Source organism: Ochlerotatus camptorhynchus, unplaced genomic scaffold, assembly GCF_037179485.1.
Source record: "Ochlerotatus camptorhynchus isolate MF236.1 unplaced genomic scaffold, CSIRO-AGI_Acam_v1.1 ptg000193l, whole genome shotgun sequence".
In the NCBI taxonomy this organism is placed as follows: Eukaryota; Metazoa; Arthropoda; class Insecta; order Diptera; family Culicidae; genus Ochlerotatus; species Ochlerotatus camptorhynchus.
In genome coordinates, this window is record NW_027040683.1 from 5,050,001 (window position 1) to 5,069,667 (window position 19,667).

At 45.0% G+C, this 19,667-nt stretch overlaps 1 protein-coding gene across 2 annotated transcripts in view; it reads left to right on the forward strand.

The window, feature by feature from the left end:
- The window catches only part of LOC135702486 (hexosaminidase D), a 60,027-nt gene extending 41,558 nt beyond the window's left edge, over positions 1–18,469 (forward strand). For both annotated transcript variants that reach the window (XM_065223534.1, XM_065223533.1), the window contains exons 2-4: positions 15,632–15,967; positions 16,021–17,585; positions 17,648–18,469. In XM_065223534.1, the coding sequence (XP_065079606.1) occupies positions 15,649–15,967; positions 16,021–17,585; positions 17,648–17,812 (2,049 nt within the window). In that variant the 5' untranslated portion in view covers positions 15,632–15,648 and the 3' untranslated portion in view covers positions 17,813–18,469. The remainder of the gene's footprint in view (positions 1–15,631; positions 15,968–16,020; positions 17,586–17,647) is intronic.
- Positions 18,470–19,667: the final 1,198 nt, after the last annotated feature.

Below are 19,667 nucleotides of genomic sequence, written 5' to 3' on the forward strand. Positions count from 1 at the left end.
TCAGCATTAGGACCCGAGCGTACTACGCCTTGCCCTTGCAGTGTTACAACTGCTATGGGTATGGGCATGGTCGCGCGGGTTGTAAGAACAAGACCAGGTGCAGGGCCTGTTCAGGGGTCCATCCGGTTGCCGAGAAATGTGGAGCAAAGGCCTTCTGCTCCAATTGTCGAGGCAATCATCAGCCGACTAACCGTAGGTGCCCTACCTACGTGAAGGAAGCTGATATATTACGGATCAAAACCAACCTTGGTGTCTCCTTTGGGGATGCCAAGAAGGTTTATAGCGACGAGCGAAGCGGTAAGTCTTATGCAGCGGTTGCTGCTGGGACGGCACCTGTTGACTCTGGTAAGGGTCAGCAGGTGCCATTTTTCTCTTCCCAAGGGAAGAAGAAGAAGAAGGCCAAGCAGGGAGCTGCGAAGTCGAACCCCAAGGGCAAGGGAACAGACGGAGCTCCATCTGCTAAGGGTGCGAAGGCCGGCAAAAAGGGGACTACCCAGTGCAAGAGTACTGGGGTTGGTGCTAGTCCACCTGCCGGTCTTACGCAAGTTGTTACCAAGAGTGGAAAGGCTACTGGTAGGGAGGGCAAAGTGCTAACCCAAGAGGTTGGCACCGACCCCTTGCCTGATGCCGAAACACCAACCGAAAAGGACAAACAGCTCCTGGAAAAGTTGGTGGAAAGTCTGCGAAGGAGGTCGCCCTTGGCAAGGGGAAGATCAAACAGCTCAAGGAGTCTAAGACTCGCCTTGAGATGGAATGTGCTTCCCTTGTTGGACAACTCGAAAGAGTTGGCGTTAACCTCGACTCTAGTGAGAGCGAGGCTACTGCTCCCGTGACCCGTAGGAAACGGAAGCAGACCGCCGGCCTCGAGGACACTCGAGGTAAGAAGAGCCGTAAAAAGGGAGAAAACACAGCACCTTCTCCCCCTATTGACTCGGTATCGGAGCGCGAAAGCGATGCTGTTGCCGGTAAAAAGTAATTACCATGTCTGATGTCCCATAACAGAATGGTAAAGAGCCATCGAACGTAATACTGCAATGGAATGTCCATGGGTTGCGATCAAAGTTATCTGAGATCCAGCTATCGACAAAGAAACTGAAGCCTTGTGTCGTCGCTCTCCAAGAAACGATGGCCAAGGTAGCAGATCTACCTCCAAACTATCTCGGTGGTAGATATAAGTGGTATATTAAGCCTCACATTAATGCCTACATCCACGGCACTGGATTGGCTATTAGAGTAGATATACCACATAAGGTAGAGCAGTTGGATACTGAACTGGAGGCCACCGCGGTCACCATTCAGTTTCCGTATAAGCTGACTGTTGTTAGCTTATACATGGCTCCGAGGAATAGGGTTGGCAAGGAAGTGAACGTCATCGGCAAACTGCAAGATCTCATCTCGCAGCTGCCTGTCCCTTATGTGATAGTGGGCGATCTGAATGCGCATCACCCCTCCTGGGGATCACATAAGACGGACGTTCGTGGAGAGAGGTTGTATCAGCTACTGGACACGTTGGGTTGTTCAGTGCTGAACGATGGCAGACCGACTCGGTTCGATCCCACCACCGGGGTAGAGTCCGTGATTGATCTGGCCATAGCCTCTTGGGATGTAGCCAGCCAGTTTATCTGGCGGGTTGACGATGACTTACATGGAAGTGATCATTTTCCTATCTCATTGTCACAGGCTGTAGACCTCCCGTCTACTGTGACAAGGCTGAGATGGAACCTTGAGAAGGCAGATTGGGACAGCTTTGGCAAAGAAGTCTGTCGCCAACTGCCTGGTGATGACAGGATACTGAGACCAGGTAACTGGACCCAAATCTTGAGTAAGGCCGCTCATCGTCACATCCCAAAGGCTGGAGGGAGAGGAGGTATGAAAACTGTCCCTTGGTGGGGGACAGAAGTTCATACAGCGATTAAGGCTAGACGTAAATGTCTAAGGGCGCTGCGTAGGTTGCAGCTTGATGATCCTTCTAGGGCCGATAGATTGAGGGAGTTTCAGCTTGCTCGATCTAAATCTAGAAGCGTAATCAAAGCTGCAAAGCGGGATACATGGTCTGCTTTCACCGCAGACATATCGGAAACCACTAGCTCTGGTGAACTATGGCGAAAGGTAAAGTCTGTCGGAGGTAAGAACAGACATGTTGAGAGGGTGATTAAGTTGGATGGCGATTACACGAAAGACCCAGGACTTATCAGTGAGGCCTTTGCTGATCAATTTGCCAAGGTGTCGGCAAACAGCAATCACAGTGATGAGTTCCTGCGTGTAAAGTCATTGGCTGAGGGGGAGTACCGCTACTCCCGTGACAGACAGTGTAGTCTAGTAAAAGACTACAACAGGGTATTCGTGCTTGAAGAGCTCAACTGGGCCCTGCGTCGCGGCCTTGGTGAGGCTGCGGGCCCTGACGACATCGGGTATCCCCTGCTTAGGAGATTACCCCTTGCCGGCCGATTGGCTCTTCTTGCTACTATGAACGAAGTCTGGCTTTCTGGCCAGATACCGGACGAGTGGAAAGAAGGGTTGGTTATTCCTATTCCCAAACCTGGGAAGGATAAAACCCTAACAGAGGGTTATCGACCGATAACCCTGCTGAGCTGCATGGGAAAAACACTCGAGCGGATGGTTAACCGTCGTCTGTCAACCGAGCTGGAGAGGCAAGGACGGATCCACCCACGGCAACACGCATTTCGATGCGGCTATGGGTCGGAGACGTTCTTCTCTGAGCTCGATCATTTATTGGACAAGGCCTCGTCGGTAGATTTGCATGTAGATGTAGTCTCCCTCGATTTGTCCAAGGCATATGATATGACATGGAAGCTTCCTATCTTGACTTCCCTCAAGAGCTGGGACTTCCAAGGATGTATGTTTAACTACGTAGAAAACTTTCTACAGAACCGTAGGTTCCGAGTATTGAACGCTGGCGCAACCTCTACCTCGAGGTTGCTGGAGAATGGCATCCCGCAAGGGTCTGTCCTTTCGGTTACACTGTTTCTCATTGCGATGAACTCAGTGTTTGAACGCCCCAAGGAAGTATACATCATTGTATACGCCGATGATATTACCCTTATCGCGTTAGGTAAATACGGTAGGGTGGTTAGGCACAAGATGCAGGATGCAGTTCAGTCTGTCGTTGACTGGGCAGATGGTGTTGGGTTTGTGATTTCCCCCGAGAAGTCCAAACTGCTGCACGTCTGCTTTGGTCATCATCACAGACCGAACCTGCCTTATGTTAGTATCGGTGAGCATGCGGTCAAGGCCGTACGCGAGATGAAACTGCTTGGTGTGACTATTGATAACAAACTCCGATTTGTTAAGCACGCCAAGTTGGTGAAGGATAACGTCAACAACAAGTTGAATATCCTTCGGACCCTAAATGGTCGCTTCTCTGAAGCCTCTCGTAGTACATTGACCAAGGTTGCTAGGGCTCTGGTTGTCCCTAGCATCCTTTACGGGGCGGAACTGTGGAGCAGGGGTGGTGTCTCCCTGCTCAAGATTCTGGAACCTCAGTACAATGAGGCGTACAGAATCTGTAGCGGAGCGCTGAGGTCTTCACCAATAGCTTCTCTGTTGGTGGAGAATGGAAAGGTTCCTTTGGTGAATGTTGTCACCGAAGACCTGGCCACCAAGGCGCTAAGGCTCCTAGAAAGGGATCCCATTCTCAATGACAGGCCCACGGTTGCAAGGGCGAGAGAATGGTGGAGCGACTTGACGGGAGTAGATTTTCCCACGTTAGCCCAGCGAGCTAGGCTGTGGCAACGGGCATGGGATGCTACTGCCCCGAAAGTTGATTGGAGGGTTAAAGCTATGTGCGGGGCGGGGGCTAGCTCTAGTGTGGCGAAAGCTGCATTTAGGGAGGTCGCTGCCTCATACGAGGGAAGGCTCAAGCTATTTACGGACGGTTCATTAATCGAAGAGGAGGTTGGTTATGGGGTGTCTGGGGAGGACATAAGCCGCTGCGGCCGGTTACCCGGTCTCTGTGGTATCTTCTCAGCTGAGGCCTATGCTCTCCTGCAAGCTTGTAGGCTAGCAAATGGGTCTCAGGCTGTTGTATTCTCTGACTCTGCGAGTTGTCTCTCTGCCCTTGAGCATGGGCAGGTTGGACACCCGTGGCTGTTAGAGGTGCAACGGTACGCTAACATAACCTTTGCATGGGTACCTGGACACGCAGGTATACCAGGGAATGAGGCTGCTGATAAACTAGCTAACCAGGGTCGTCTTGCTCAACTAGAGGCCACTCCGGTGCCCTATAGTGACGCTACCCGCTGGGTGAAGCAGACCTCGCGATACGCATGGAATGTGTCTTGGCATAACAACCGTGATGCATTCCTGCGTCGTATCAAGAACACTACACAAGAGTGGAAGGATGCACCCAATTCTCGAGATCAGAAAGTTCTGACTCGGCTGAGGATTGGTCATACACGGCTCACTCATGGACCTCGATTTAGCGGCAGTGTGGCCTACTGCCAGGGATGCGGTGCGGTATTAGATGTAAATCATCTATTGGTGGAGTGCCCGGCGAGAGCACAATTAAGGGAAGATATGGGTGTCGTTGGTTCAATCCGTGAGGTATTGTTCAACGACAGGAGTACAGATCAAACTGTACTCAACTTCCTGAGGGCGTTAGACTTATACGATATGATATAAGCATGAGTAAGTTGAAGTGGCATTAGAAAGAAAATGACTGGTAGTCATGCCACTTCATTCGACAAGAGGCAGTCCTAAAGGTCCTAAAGACCAAGGTACACGAGGGAGGACGACCGACCTAAACGGGGGACACAATGATGAAACAGCTGCTGTTTAAAACCCGTCTCGAATGAACTAAATTCTCCTCTTGTAGGGGAACAGTTTAAAGAGACGTTAATAGACGTATCCACAGCTACGGCCGGGTAAAGCAGGTGCATAGGAACGCCTATCAATGGTTGTTGGGTTCTGCCCTGACCGGCGATTTGCGACCTCTGTGCACCTGAACTCCGATTCTTACCTCCACGGGGTGCCCGGTGGGGTTGCTGGCGGTGATATTTGCCGTCAGTAATGCGAACAAGAACGGGGGATCATCGTTGTCACCAAAGCACTACTGTCAATACATCGGTAGTGCCCGTGATGACGATGACATGCAAAGAGGTTATAGCCAACTCTAAGTAGCCTGTGATTATCGCTACCTGGGGATGCTAGCCGGCTGGGTGCTGGTTGCGGCTTGGCCGTCCTGAATGAACTTTTTCCACCTCTTCAAGGTGGTTCGTTTAAAAGGACGTTAATAAATGGAAGCACAGCTACGAATACCTCCTCAAGGTGGTTTGTTTAAAGCTACGAACTGGCCTGTCGACACCATGTGGCCGAAATTGTTCTTAAGCATATATTTGAAGTTCACGTGCATGACTCCAGGGATCCAGTAATTTCGACGATTTCAAGGAATTCCAAAAAAGTCTGAATGACAGCTCAATTGAAACTAAAAAAAAAAAAACGATAGAAAAATATCCTGCATTGAATTGTCTTGCTGCTCCTTGGAAAAAATTCAATCGTTGATTTCTGTGTAGAAAAATTAACCGAACAGCAACCTTGAGGCGATTATGGGGAACTTTTGGAGCTGGTAATCATGTTTCTCGGTGAAATCCCTCCGAAACGAACTCGTTTCCGGAAAGCTGGAGCTATGAACCGAGCAAGATGGCTCGTGCAATTTATGTACTGAAAATATGGATGCTTGCTGATCAACTCGACATTGATTCATGCGGCATTACAAAACATTGTGTATTTTTATTGCACAGTAATGTATTGATATCGGCTGACAAATGCTACTATTGCTCCCAGGGTGGATCTTGAGTTCATCCAAGATCTTTACAGGTTTCATAACGGAAAGTATGCTCAAGTTGCAATTCGTGTGATTTCAAATCACTTGTGGTACTTAACGGAAACGAAAAGAGCATTATCGTTTTTTGATAACGGAGAAAAGAAAAATGATCAAAGCACTACACAATCCGAGAATTGTTTATGACCAGCCATCTTCGAGCACCAAGAAACGCAATGTCGAAGTTCAACCATTCAAGCCTTCAAAAAGACTTACTACTATACCGAAAAGCTCATTATTGAGTGACTTTGTGACGGAGGGAACACACGCGTTTTTCGATATTTTGGAAATTGGACCAGATTTTCTAAAGAGCGATCCGGCTGAATGGTACAAATCTGAGGAATATTTGAGCGCGCAAATCCGGATCTACGAGGAACACATTCAAGTTAGAACGCAACACCTTTTCTGTACCCATGATGCGGTTTCTTACGTGATTGACATATTGAAAACAAATGCATTACTAGGGATAATTTCCTCATACCAGTGTTGGCAGATAAACTAATAAATCATGAGTGGAAAAGTTATGTCTTTAAATTTTATTGAATAACAATTTTTTCTATAAGTCCCCCAAAATTTGGGTCCTGGACATAGTTGTAGCTGAGAAAATGTTCTATAAGTGAAAATAACGAATATGTCCTCAAACCGCCATGCAGGATGCTTAGAATGATACCAACGAAAAACTTGAGTTTCCCAAAGTAATTCTCATATGAATTTAAAACGGCTTGTGCGAAGTCAGGTTGTAACCAAATAGGCTCAAATTTTGGCAAGATCATTAGGACTCAATATGGGATCGTTTAAGACTTGTGGAGCAAAAACTTCAAAATTTGCATCATTCTACCGCTCCATATTCAAGATTTGTTAATCGCCTTATTTATTAATGTGAATACATGGTACATTCCGCATCGAACGTTCGACTGTTTCGGTCTAGTGTTGCCTGCACTCCGTTATCAGTACTAGTTTTTTTCCCTATTGAGGTTTTTTTTTTTCAATCCGCTTTCACACTGAGTGGTGTTATAGTATACACAAGTGTAGTGAGCATCGCGGAATTGCATTTGCCGCACAACCGTTCGAGATTTGATTCAAAGTGCACTTGGAATGCCCATATTACGTATTTGAAGCAAAAATGTCAGCAGAGGATCAACTTTCTCCGTTCAATTTGCGGCACATGGTGGGGTGCTCATCCGGGAGACCTCATAACGCTTTATAAAACAACTATTCTCTCTGTTCTAGAGTACGGCTCTTTCTGCTTTCTCTCGGCAAGAAAAAGTCACCTAATAAAATTGGAACGAATTCAATATCGTTGTCTGCGTATTGCTCTAGGCTGTATGCACTCAACGCATAACATGAGTCTCGAGGTTCTGGCAGGAGTAACACCCATCCAGAACCGTTTCTGGGAGCTCTCTCTCAGAATACTAATCAAATGCGGAGTGACGAACACACTTATAATTGCTAATTTTGAAGAAATTCTTGGGCTGAACACACAATCTCGATTTATGAGAATCTACCACCACTACATATCATCAGATATGTGTCTTCCTTGTTATACTCCAGACCGTGTTCACTTCACCAATCGCAGTTCCTCAATTGAATATGATCTGACCATGAAACAAGCAACTCATGGGATTCCCGATCAACTTCGACCTATTATTATCCCACGTATTTTTACTGAAAAGTACCAACAAGTCAATTGCATGAAAAGATATTTTACAGACGGGTCCCGTCTCAATGGATCCACTGGCTTCGGTGTCTTCAATGAAAACTCTAGCGCCTTCCGCAAACTTCAGGAACCTTGTTCCGTTTTTGTTGCTGAGCTGGCAGCAATCAACTTCGCATTGGGGATGATTTCCAATATGCCCACAGACCATTACTTCATCTTCTCGGATAGTCTCAGTTCGATTGAGGCTATTCGGTCGATGAAACAAGGTAGGCACTCATCTTATTTCCTTTCAAAGGTAAGGGAGCAGATGTGTGTGCTGGTCGAAAGATCATATATGATTACCTTTGTATGGGTCCCCTCACATTGCTCAATCCCAGGCAATGAGAAGGCGGACTCTCTCGCAAAGGTTGGCGCGCAGGAAGGCGAATTGTATGACAGGCAAATTTCACACGATGAATTTTACCATTTAGTGCGTCAGAGTACCTTTTCGAGTTGGCAAACCGATTGGGACACTGGAAATCTTGGACGGTGGTTACATTCAATTATTCCTAATGTTTCTTCGAGAGCGTGGTTTAAAGGCTTGGGCTTAAGTCGTGACTTCATTCGCGTGATGAGTAGACTTATGTCCAACCACTACTCGCTAGATGCTCATCTCAATAGAATAAACCTCGTGGACAGCAACATCTGTCGGTGTGGAAACGGTTACGATGACATCGAACACGCAGTTTGGCAATGTACGGATAATGACGCCGCCAGAGAGCGACTTTTGAATACCCTCGAGGCCCAAGGAAGACAACCCTATGTTCCTATCAGAGACGTGTTGGCAACCCGTGATCTCTGCTATATGCAGTCCGTTTATGTTTTTCTTCAAATGTCTAGTATAAGAATTTAATTCCTTTTGTCTTTTGTCTCTCTTTATTAGTTTTTGTTTGTCTTGTCCCCCCGTCTCGATGAGTCTCATCGTCGCCCACTGGTCACCCACCATAGCCGGTCGAACTCCAGACGAAGCTAGAACAGCACTACCGTTCATACTGGCGACAACGCTCTGATGAGACAACGAAACCCTACCCCAAGCTCCTCCCCTGATCCTATCCTTCGAAAATGTACCCTTCTAACCTCGAGTAAGCCGCGAGTAATCGGCCCAACTCCTACTAGACATAGAATTAAGTGAATTTTGTTACAAACAAAGAACAATGAATTATCGGCTCCGTAAAGCTAACGCGATTGAGCCTTACAAATAAACGAACTAGATAAAAAAAAAAAAACCGTTCGAGAAAGGAAGCAGTCATTTCCGGCCGAGTCCGGCAGATGAGCTGTTCATCTTTAGCCAACAAATTTCATCGCATCACGCCACTGCAACATCAAGGTCATCGAGTTCACCAGCCGGCGAGCCAGCCGGTGCTTTGTTGAAAACACTCGAGGGCAACAATAGAACGATCATCACCATCCTCACATCAGTAGATCATCGTCATCAGCCACACTCCGTGCGCTTGTGTGGAGAGTTAAGTAACAAACGGTTATCTCCCGTTCTCCGCAACCTGATTAATCTCCATACAGCGTTGATTAACTTTTCTGACACCTTTTTGTTTTTTCCTGAAAAAGTTTTCCTTTTTTTCTTTTTCACTTTGGTTTTTTTTTGCTATTAATTTTTGCTGATTAATCTCCTTATAGTGTTGATTAACTTTTCTGACACCTTTTTGGTTTTCCTGAAAAAGTTTTCATTTTTTTTTTTTTTCTTTTTTTTTCACTTACTGTTTTTTTTTGCAGTCTGATTAATCGCCCTATAGTGTTGATTAACTTTCCTGGCACATTTTTTTTTTTGCTTTGTTGGATTAAGTATTATTTTTACCGTATATTTCTAGATAAGTTTTTTTTCTTATATATATATATATATATTTTTTTTTTTTTTTTTTTTTTATTATTATTTTCTTTTATTTATTTTTTTTTGTTTTCCTTACGCATATTTTTTTTTTCTTGTTTATGTCGAAATCTGTTGCGGAGGTACTTAAGACCCCGCAATGGATGAAACAAATGATGGCGGGGGTATTTCGCTAGCAGATATCTCCGATGATGAGTCTGTTGAATCTCCATCATTCGAAAATCTGCTTCTCACTGAAGAGAAAATGGATACTTCAGGGGACTCTACTTCGGACCCCAAAACGAGCACTGGAGCTTACCCAAAGGTGATGTCTAAACAACAGCCTCCTGCACCCCCTGCCCCCCCTTCTCCACCATCGCCCCCTCGTCCACCTGTTCCCCCTACTCCAACCGTTCCCTTAAAAATTTCTGCGACCCCCCGCCATAAAGCTTACCCAAGTGGCTCAAAAGGTCCGTGGGTTGTTTTTTTCCGGCCCAAACAAAAACCTTTGAATATTTCTCGGATTTCGAAGGATCTGACAAAACATTTTTCGGCCGTAACCGATATATTTAAGGTGACGCCAAACAAACTGCGCGTTACCGTTGATGACCTGAAACAGGCAAACCGGATTGTTGCCTATGAGCTTTTTACGATGGAATATCGAGTCTACATCCCCAGTTGCGACGTAGAAATCGAAGGAGTGGTCACCGAAGCAAGTCTAACTTGCGAAGATTTCCTTCATGCCGAATCCTTCGGTATTTTTAAAAACCGTGCCCTTCCGAAAGTGAAGATTCTGGATTGCATCCAAATGCAATCAGTGTCTCTCATTGGCACGAAAAAAACGTACTCTCTGTCAGACTCGTTCCGTGTGACCTTTTCAGGATCGGCGCTACCTGACTACGTCGTAATTGGGAAGGTTCGACTGCCTGTACGCTTGTTTGTACCGCGGGTAATGAACTGCTCAAAATGCAAGCAACTTGGTCACACCGCTGACTTCTGCTCCAACAAACCGAGCTGCGATTAAAAAAAAACGTCACTCAAAATCCGCGTAAGACCTCTCGTATGGACTACCAACCTACCTTGACAAATTTAAGAGGTAGCGGAAATGTACCGAAACCCCCACCACCGGGATTTAAATCTTGTAATTTTAACAAGGACTTTCCGCCACTTCCGGGATCATCTAAAACCCCAGATATCCCAGTTTTTCAGCCAGAAAAACAGCTGAATAATCAGCAAGAACATGATGCCATGTTCACGTTTTCTGGAATTGTGGAGAGCATCTTCGATATATTCAACGTCTCTGACTCAACTCGGAACATTATTAATTTAGTGCTTCCATTCGTGAAAACTCTTTTGAAGCAACTAGCTTCTAGGTGGTCCTTCCTTGCATCGATCATATCCTTTGATGGATAATTTTCCGAATGAGGTCGGGGATATGATCTCTGTTCTTCAGTGGAACTGTAGAAGTCTTATACCGAAACTTGACACATTCAAATTTTTAGTTCACAACTCACTTTGTGATGCATTTGCTCTTTGTGAAACATGGCTTTCTTCAGACACCGATCTCCCTTTCCACGATTTTAACATTATTCGCCTTGATCGAGCAGATTCGTATGGAGGGGTGCTTCTCGGGATTAATAAGCTCCATTCCTTTCATAGAATCGATCTGCCTTCCGTGACAGGCATTGAAGTTGTCGCATGTCAGGTAAATATTCGAGGTAAAAGCCTCAGTATTGCCTCAGTATATCTTCCTCCAAGAACTGCGATTTCTCGCCAAGGTCTCTCAGATATCTGCTCAGCTTTATGTGAGCCTCGGTTGATATTAGGAGATTTTAACTCCCACGGTACAGGCTGGGGGGAACTGTACGATGACAACCGCTCAACCCTGATATACGACCTTTGCGATAACTTCAATATGACAATTCTAAACACTGGGGAAGTAACACGAGTGGCCAAACCTCCAGCAAGAGAAAGTAGATTAGACCTCTCCCTCAGTTCGAGTTCACTATCGTTGGATTGCTCGTGGAAAGTAATTCAAGATCCCTACGGTAGTGACCACTTGCCAATCAAAATTTCTATTACCAATGGTTCATCTTCCACTCGCTCGGTTGACATCGCGTACGACCTCACGAAAAACATCGACTGGCAAAAATTTGCGTCCGCGGTTCTCGGTGGTACTGATTCGGTTGAGATACTCCCTCCGCTGGATGAGTACTCCTTTTTATCGCGACTTATTGTTGACTGCGCTCTTCAAGCACAGACGAAACGCGTTCCGGGTGTTTTCGTTCGCAAACGACCTCTCACTCCGTGGTGGGATAAGGATTGCACCGACGCGAACAGCGAGAAGTCCGCCGCGTTTAAACGCTTCCGCAAACACGGTAAGGTCGAGGATTTCGAGCGGTACACCGACCTCGAGAAAACTTTTAAGAGCTTGATTAAAGCCAAAAAACGCGGTTACTGGCGTCGGTTCGTCGATGGTTTGTCGAGAGAGACTTCCATGAGAACACTCTGGAATGTCGGCAGGAGAATGCGCAACGCGTCATCACCGGTCAACGAAGACAAGGAGTACTCAGACAGTTGGATATTCAGCTTCGCGCAGAAAGTTTGCCCGGATTCGGTGTCGGTTCAAACCAACGTTCGTGATAGTCCGTCGGGTAGTAACGAAATAGATTCTCCGTTTTCGATGGTGGAATTCTCACTTGCTCTCCTCTCATGTAACAACTCAGCTCCAGGAATGGATAGAATCAAGTTCAACTTGCTCAAAAATCTCCCAGACGTCGCGAAGAGACGCTTGTTGAACTTATTCAATCAATTTCTGGCGCACAACATTGTTCCGGATGATTGGAGGCAAGTAAGAGTTATCGCCATTCGAAAACCCGGTAAACCCGCGTCGGATTATAACTCGTACCGTCCCATCGCGATGCTGTCCTGTATACGGAAATTGTTGGAGAAAATGATTCTTTTTCGTCTAGACAAATGGGTCGAGTCGAATGGTTTACTTTCAGATACGCAATTTGGATTTCGGAGAGGCAAAGGAACGAGCGACTGTCTTGCGTTGCTTTCAACTGAAATTCAACTGGCCTATGCGCAAAAACAGCAAATGGGTTCAGTTTTCTTGGATATTAAGGGGGCTTTTGATTCTGTTTGTATCGATGTCCTTTCGGATAAACTCCACGATAGTGGGCTTTCACCAATTATGAACAACTATTTGAGCAACTTGTTGTCTGAGAAATATATGAGCTTTTCTCATGGAAACTCGACAACTTCACGAATTAGTTACATGGGTCTCCCCCAGGGCTCATTTTTAAGCCCCCTTCTTTATAATTTTTACGTTAAAGACATTGATGGTTGTCTTGATGAAAATTGCTCGCTAAGGCAGCTTGCAGATGACGGCGTTGTGTCCGTTATAGGGCCAAGTGCACCGGACCTGCAAGGACCATTGCAAGATACCTTAGACAATTTGTCTACTTGGGCTATGAAGCTGGGTATCGAATTCTCTCCGGAGAAAACTGAGTTGGTTGTTTTTTCTAGGAAGCATCATCCTGCACAGTTACAGCTTCAACTAAAGGGTAGAACAATCACTCAAAGTATATCTTTCAAGTATTTAGGTGTCTGGTTCGATTCCAAATGCACATGGGGAAAACATATTGCGTATCTAAAACAAAAATGCCAACAAAGAATCAATTTTCTTCGTACAATTACCGGAACTTGGTGGGGAGCACACCCGGAAGATCTTATCAGGTTGTATCGAACAACCATCTTGTCGGTTCTAGAGTACGGTAGCTTCTGCTTTCAATCCGCGGCGAAAACACATATCTTGAAGCTGCAACGAGTTCAATACCGTTGCCTCCGAATCGCGCTTGGCTGTATGCACTCGACGCATACGATGAGCCTCGAAGTACTCGCGGGTGTTCTCCCACTGACAGATCGTTTCGCGGAACTGTCTCTCCGGTTCCTCATCCGTTGTGAAGTATTGAATCCTTTGGTAATAGAACACTTTGAGAAGCTGCTCGACCAAAATCCTCAAACAAGATTCATGAGTTTGTACTATGAGTACATGACGCTGGAGGTTGGTCCTTCTTCATTAATCTCCAATCGTGATTGCTTCCAAGCCTTCTATAGTTCCTCTGTAAATTTTGATCTGACCATGATGCAAGAAATCCATGGAATACCAGATCACCATCGATCGATGGTTGTTCCCTCAATTTTTGCAATCAAGTACCACCATGTAAGTAACGATAAAAGATTTTTCACAGATGGGTCAACCATAAATGCTTCCACTGGATTTGGTGTATTTAATCAATTTCATAGCGCCTCCTATAAACTGCAGAAACCATGCTCCGTATACGTTGCGGAACTCGCAGCTATATTTTACGTAGTAGAGCGAATTGCCTCACTACCTTCTGACCATTATTTCATTTTTACGGATAGTCTTAGCTCATTGGAGGCTATTCGTTCAATGAGGCCGATGAAGCACTCCTCGTATTTCCTGCCTGAAATACGATCTAAACTGAGTGCTTTATCTAACTGCTCCTATACTATCACCTTAGCTTGGGTCCCATCTCATTGCTCAATTCCGGGTAATGAGAAAGCGGACTCGTTGGCTAAGGTGGGCGCTATGGAAGGCGATATTTTTGAGCGACAAATCGCCTTCAACGAATTTTTCTCCATTGCTCGTCAGCAAGTCCTCATCAGTTGGCAACACAAATGGAATGATGGTGAATTGGGAAGATGGTTACATTCTATTCTCCCACAGGTGTCGAACAAACCATGGTTCAAAGGGTTGGACATGAGCCGCGACTTTATACGCGTTATATCAAGGCTTATGTCCAATCACTGCTCGTTAGACTCGCACTTCTATCGAATTGGGCTCTCAGGCAGCAATTTATGTGCGTGTGGCAGTGGTTATCACGATATCGAGCATGTTGTTTGGTCGTGTACCTAACACCGTGTTGCCAGATCTGAGTTATCCACATCCCTCAGGGCCCGAGGAAAACAACCCTCGATACCCGTTAGAGATGTCTTGGCGAGCCGAGACCTTGACTATTTGAATTTAATTTATGTGTTTTTAAAACGGATAGATTTGAGGATTTAGAAGTTAGTGTCATCTTGTGTTCTCCCAAGTTGTTAGCTACCCATCGGTGTACCCCCATGTTTGTCTTTTTCATCAGAGTGTCGCCTAGTTCGAGATCAAGAGCACATTGCTCTCCAAACCTTGTGTTCACAATCCCTACCCTGCCATCCATTTGTTACAATTTGTTACCCCTAACCTCGAGATAGCCGCGAGTAATCGGCCCCCGCTTTACTAACGTTAGTTTTAAGTAATTTTGTTATCTAAACAATGAATATCGGCTCCGCAAAGCTACAGCAAATGAGCCTGGAAAAATAAACGAATTATTAAAAAAAAAAAAAAAAAAAAAAAATACATGGTAATACCAACAACTCGATCACAAGCGGTGTATTTTAATATAAGGAGCTCGTTTGCCTAGTTGCAAACGTCTTTGCTTGTTGAGCAGAACACCGTGGGTTCAATCACAAGCTACTTCGCGTTATATAATCGTTAGGATATAAATTCAGCTTATCGTTTACCAAAACGAATCCTCCTGCAAACCCAACCAAACCCAGTAATTCCTCGTGGAAGTGTAGATGATTTCTCGACAACCATCAAAGCGTCACGTCAATTCATTTCAATCCACTCCATTCGTGACCTGCATTCGTACGCGACTGGCGCTGGTATTGCCTAGTTTGAGATCACCAGTTTTTACACATTGATGATGAATGCTAGTCCCAAGCATCGTCTATTGGTTCTCTGTGTAATTACAGCTGATCTGGCAATAACGGAGTAGCACCCGCGGGCGGTCAATCATGCTCATGCTCATACGAAAAAGGATGAACATTGCCCAGTAATGTGGATTCAGAAACAAACCGAAATGCTCCAATACAAGTCAACAGAACAAACCACTTTTTGTCTCTCGAAAGTCCACGGCGTCCGCCGTTTTGCAAATTCCTTTGCCCTGCCAAATTCTCACGCCAAATAACACATTCGCATCATTTCACAACCGAAAGTGCCACCGAAGAATTTCCAAACAACCGGCAACTGTTGGCTTTCAACAGCAATAAAAAAAAGTCGGGGCAAAGAAAATTGAAAAATCCAGAAAGGTTGACAAAATAAAACTACGACGAACCTGACATGAATAGAAATGCGAACAAAAATTGCAGAACCCGTTCAATGTGTAAAATTCGATGCTAATAAAATCACTCTAAATACCATCTACAGATTCACCCGGACCCACGATGCACTCTCGATTGCTGATGCTGTTCTGGCGTAAGAAACTTCTCCTGCTTGCTACTTCACTGCTCTTCCTGGTAGCTCTTTGGTTTTGGGGATTTCTCTACACCACACACGTGACGGATGGCGGTAAGATCGTTTCCGTGCGGGAGCTTATGATGGGTGGAACCGGTGGCGCTGGTGGAGCCGCAGCACATCACGAGAGCCTTCTGCAACGACTTGGATTCTACGATGACGCGTCCTCTGATGATGGGCAAGGTGCTAGTGGCGCCGGTGGCGTTAAGTTTGTTAGACCGACAGGGAGTTCTGTGAATAGGATAAGAGGTATGTTGCATTTCCAAGATTGTTTTTGATAACGTCATCTTGCATTATTTTAGCGAAATTCTTCAACGATTGGGAAAGCATCCTGCAAGATCGAGACGAAAAGCCCAGACAAGAACCGGTCAAGCGCAAGTCCGCTGAAGAGCTTCGGATAGCAGCCGAAAAGCAAAATCATTACGAACACGAGCTTAAAAAGATGGGAGTTCCTGTCATAGCCGGGATTGGTCCTGGAGGCCACCCACCGCCTCTGCAACGCCTAGTTCATCTGGATCTAAAAGGCGCACCACCAAAGGTTTCCTACCTGAAAAGACTGATGCCCATCATGAAGACTCTTGGGGCAACCGGGATTCTACTAGAATACGAAGACATGTTCCCATACAGTGGATCGCTGTCTCCGATTGCTGCCAAAAATGCCTACAGCAAAGACGAAATTTTGGAAGTCCTACAAACGGCCTTCAAACTGGGGCTCAACATTATCCCTTTGGTTCAAACCTTTGGTCATCTGGAGTTTGTCCTGAAACTCCAGGAATTCCAACACCTCAGAGAAGTAGAAGATGCTCCGCAAGCTTTGTGTCCAAGTCAGAATTCCAGCACGGTATTCTTGGAGGAAATGCTCGATCAAGTGATCGAGTTCCACACTCCCTTGCAAAATAAGAACCTTCTGCACAAAGAAGACATAGAAAAACTAACCCCCAAGCTGACGCATATCCACATCGGTTGTGACGAAGTCTACCAAATAGCCCAGTGCAGTCGATGCAGAAATCGCCAAAAAGATCTACTTTTCCTGGACCACATCTACAACGTAGCCACGATGATCCGCAAGAAATGGCCCCACCTCAAAATCATCATCTGGGACGACATGCTACGACACATGTCCCTCGAAACACTGCAGACCTCCGGAGTTGGTAAACTAGTTGAACCGATGATCTGGGTTTATGCCGAAGACATATACAAATTCATCCAATCGACCACATGGGACAAGTATGCCAACGTATTCAACACTGCTTGGGCCGCATCTGCCTTCAAAGGAGCTCACGGTGAAGCTCTACTACTCCCACCGATAAGACGCCACCTGGAAAACACTCTCCGTTGGCTGGCGGTTATGCAGGGAGAGGGCACTCGCTTCTCCCAAGGCCTTCAGGGTCTGGCACTTACCGGCTGGCAACGTTACGATCACTTTGCCATCCTATGCGAACTGCTCCCGAGTGCTCTTCCCTCGCTGGCCGTCTGTCTTTCGACGGCATCCCGTGGATATTTCGACGTTAATCCTAAGACGAATCCCGTGCTGAGCAGTTTGACCTGCCCGGAACCTACCAGCGATCGACACGCGTGGGTTGAACTGCACAAGGATTCTGCGCTGTCTATGTTTTCACGGTGCATGTTCCCGGGCAGTGTGATCTACAGGTTCATGCTCCGGCTGATGACCCTCATGACCGAAGCGAAGGAGTACATCGATGAGGTGAAGAACAGGCGAGGTTGGTTGACGGAGTACAACATACGGCACAACTTTTCTTCGGGGACACGGGTGGATGACTTGCTGGGAGAAGACTACCACCTGCTGAACTCGATAACCAATCTGGCTAGAAACGCTGCGTCAACACTTGCCGATGTCTACGATCACGTAAGTTGGTTCAATTGGTTTTCAAAAAAATATTATAGCTAATCGATTTGACGCCCTCCTAGTGGACATCCGGAGAGTTCATCGAACAGCGCATCTACCCGATACTGGCCGAGCTGAAGAACTTGGAACGCATCGGGGAGGCGCTGAAGAAGCGGAAAGTCTGGCCCCAGCGACCACTGCCCTACCTGAAGCCATTCGACGCCCTTGGGATCGACGAGAAAACCTAGCTGGAGGAGTACGTCAGAATTCCGCTGAGGCACTGAAAACTGGGCGGAGTTGTGATCGGTCGAACTGCAGGTGAAGCGAAAACTGTGAATGATCATTTCCCGACGATTCATATGTGATGAAGTTTAGGAGCGAAAGTGTTCAGCATACATTTGTAGTTTTGAAGTAGTTGTAGTTTAAACGAGGAACATTCGAATAGATCGGTTGTAGATCAGGGTAGAGAACCGGGAAAAACGAAAGATTCTGGAAAGTGAGATGTTTATGCGCTGATGGGTGCTCTTGTGCGGTTGGAGTACTTCAGGTGGAATGATATTTGCACGATTCCTAGGATCTGGATTGACCGTAAAAGTGGTAATTTCATGATTTTTGTCATTTGCTTCATTAGAGAGACTTTCAGCCTTGGGCTGGTACGTCTCTATTCATGAAAATTGTTCTACTATTAAATTTTTATTTTGACATAAAATAGGCACATTTTGGTTCCCCAGATAACCTGAATTGGTCTTAGAAGTGGCCAAAATTTCCCAACTGGCATTACTTAACTCATAATTAATACACGTTGTATCGCTGGGGGAACATGAACTCGTCTACGTTTAAATTAATTATGCTATGTTCAATTAGACGAGGTATGAGTTGTATCCCGTTGATTATGAGTCTGGTAACACAGTAGAAGCTTATTTATTTATTATAATATTCAGATTCATAATTCAATGAAACTATTATTTTGAAGATCTTTTTTTTCTTAGATAATCCAGTTTGTCCGTGAAGTAATCACATCATTGTTGTTGTGTTTAAGCCTGATTTTCCCCACAATAATTACAATCTATTCATTATTAAATCAATACTTTGAGATCCAATTCACAGTAGTCCAGAATGGGAAGTTAGCAAGAAAACTGCTCTAGCGCTTTTGTCTTAAGTTTTACAAGTTTTGTGTCTCCAGTGAACTTTTTTTGCTTAAAAATTTCCATCTTTTAGCAGTATTAAAAAATAGGGTGGCCCTCAAATCAATTGATATAGAAAAACTAACTTTTTTTATATTTTTAAAATAAAGACAGCTGTTTTTGGAGTAAGCTGAAGCTGAGATGATTTCAAGCTGCTTTACTGGAAAAATATGTTTTCTACCTTTTGCCGTTTTCATTTTAGAACCTTTTTTCTGAATTGAACTAGGCTGGTCCTTAAAATTTTAGCTCTAGCTTTTTTGAAAAAAGTAAATTGAAATCTCTTAAAAATTACGATGGGGCTGGTATCATTAACACCCGTTCACCAATTTAGTAAGACAAAAGTCCGAATGCTTTTATCTTCAGTTTTTGACATTTTGGGTCGATGTCATTTTTAAAAGATCCTTCTTCTAGTCTTTTATAAAGTTAGGGAAGTCATCTAATAAATTGATATTGAAAAACAAACCTTCTTATTTTTGAATATGTTCATCGGCAAAGTAGCTGAGGTGATTTCAAGCTATATTCTTAAGAAACTTTATTTTTATATCCATCTACTTACACATTTTAAAGCATTTTTTCATAAACGATTTAAGGTTAGGGTTACCATATGAAAAATCGAAAAGGAGAACATTTCATTTGAATTTTGGACAATGTCCATAATTTTCATCACCAAAGGAGGACAGCTCTGGACGGGACGGGTACCATACACAAACGATATTATATATGGTGTGACCATACTGCATAGAGTTGAGATGATATCAGGAATTGGAGGTTAGGCGCGATCAATCATATAAATTCGAGATTTTTTGCTTTTTTCTAACGCCCTGGAGAAAAACTTACCTAAATTCGAAGCATTTCTGGTTAATTTACAAGGTCATGTGGTATTCGGTCATTTCGAGAATTTGTATGTACCAGTTCAATA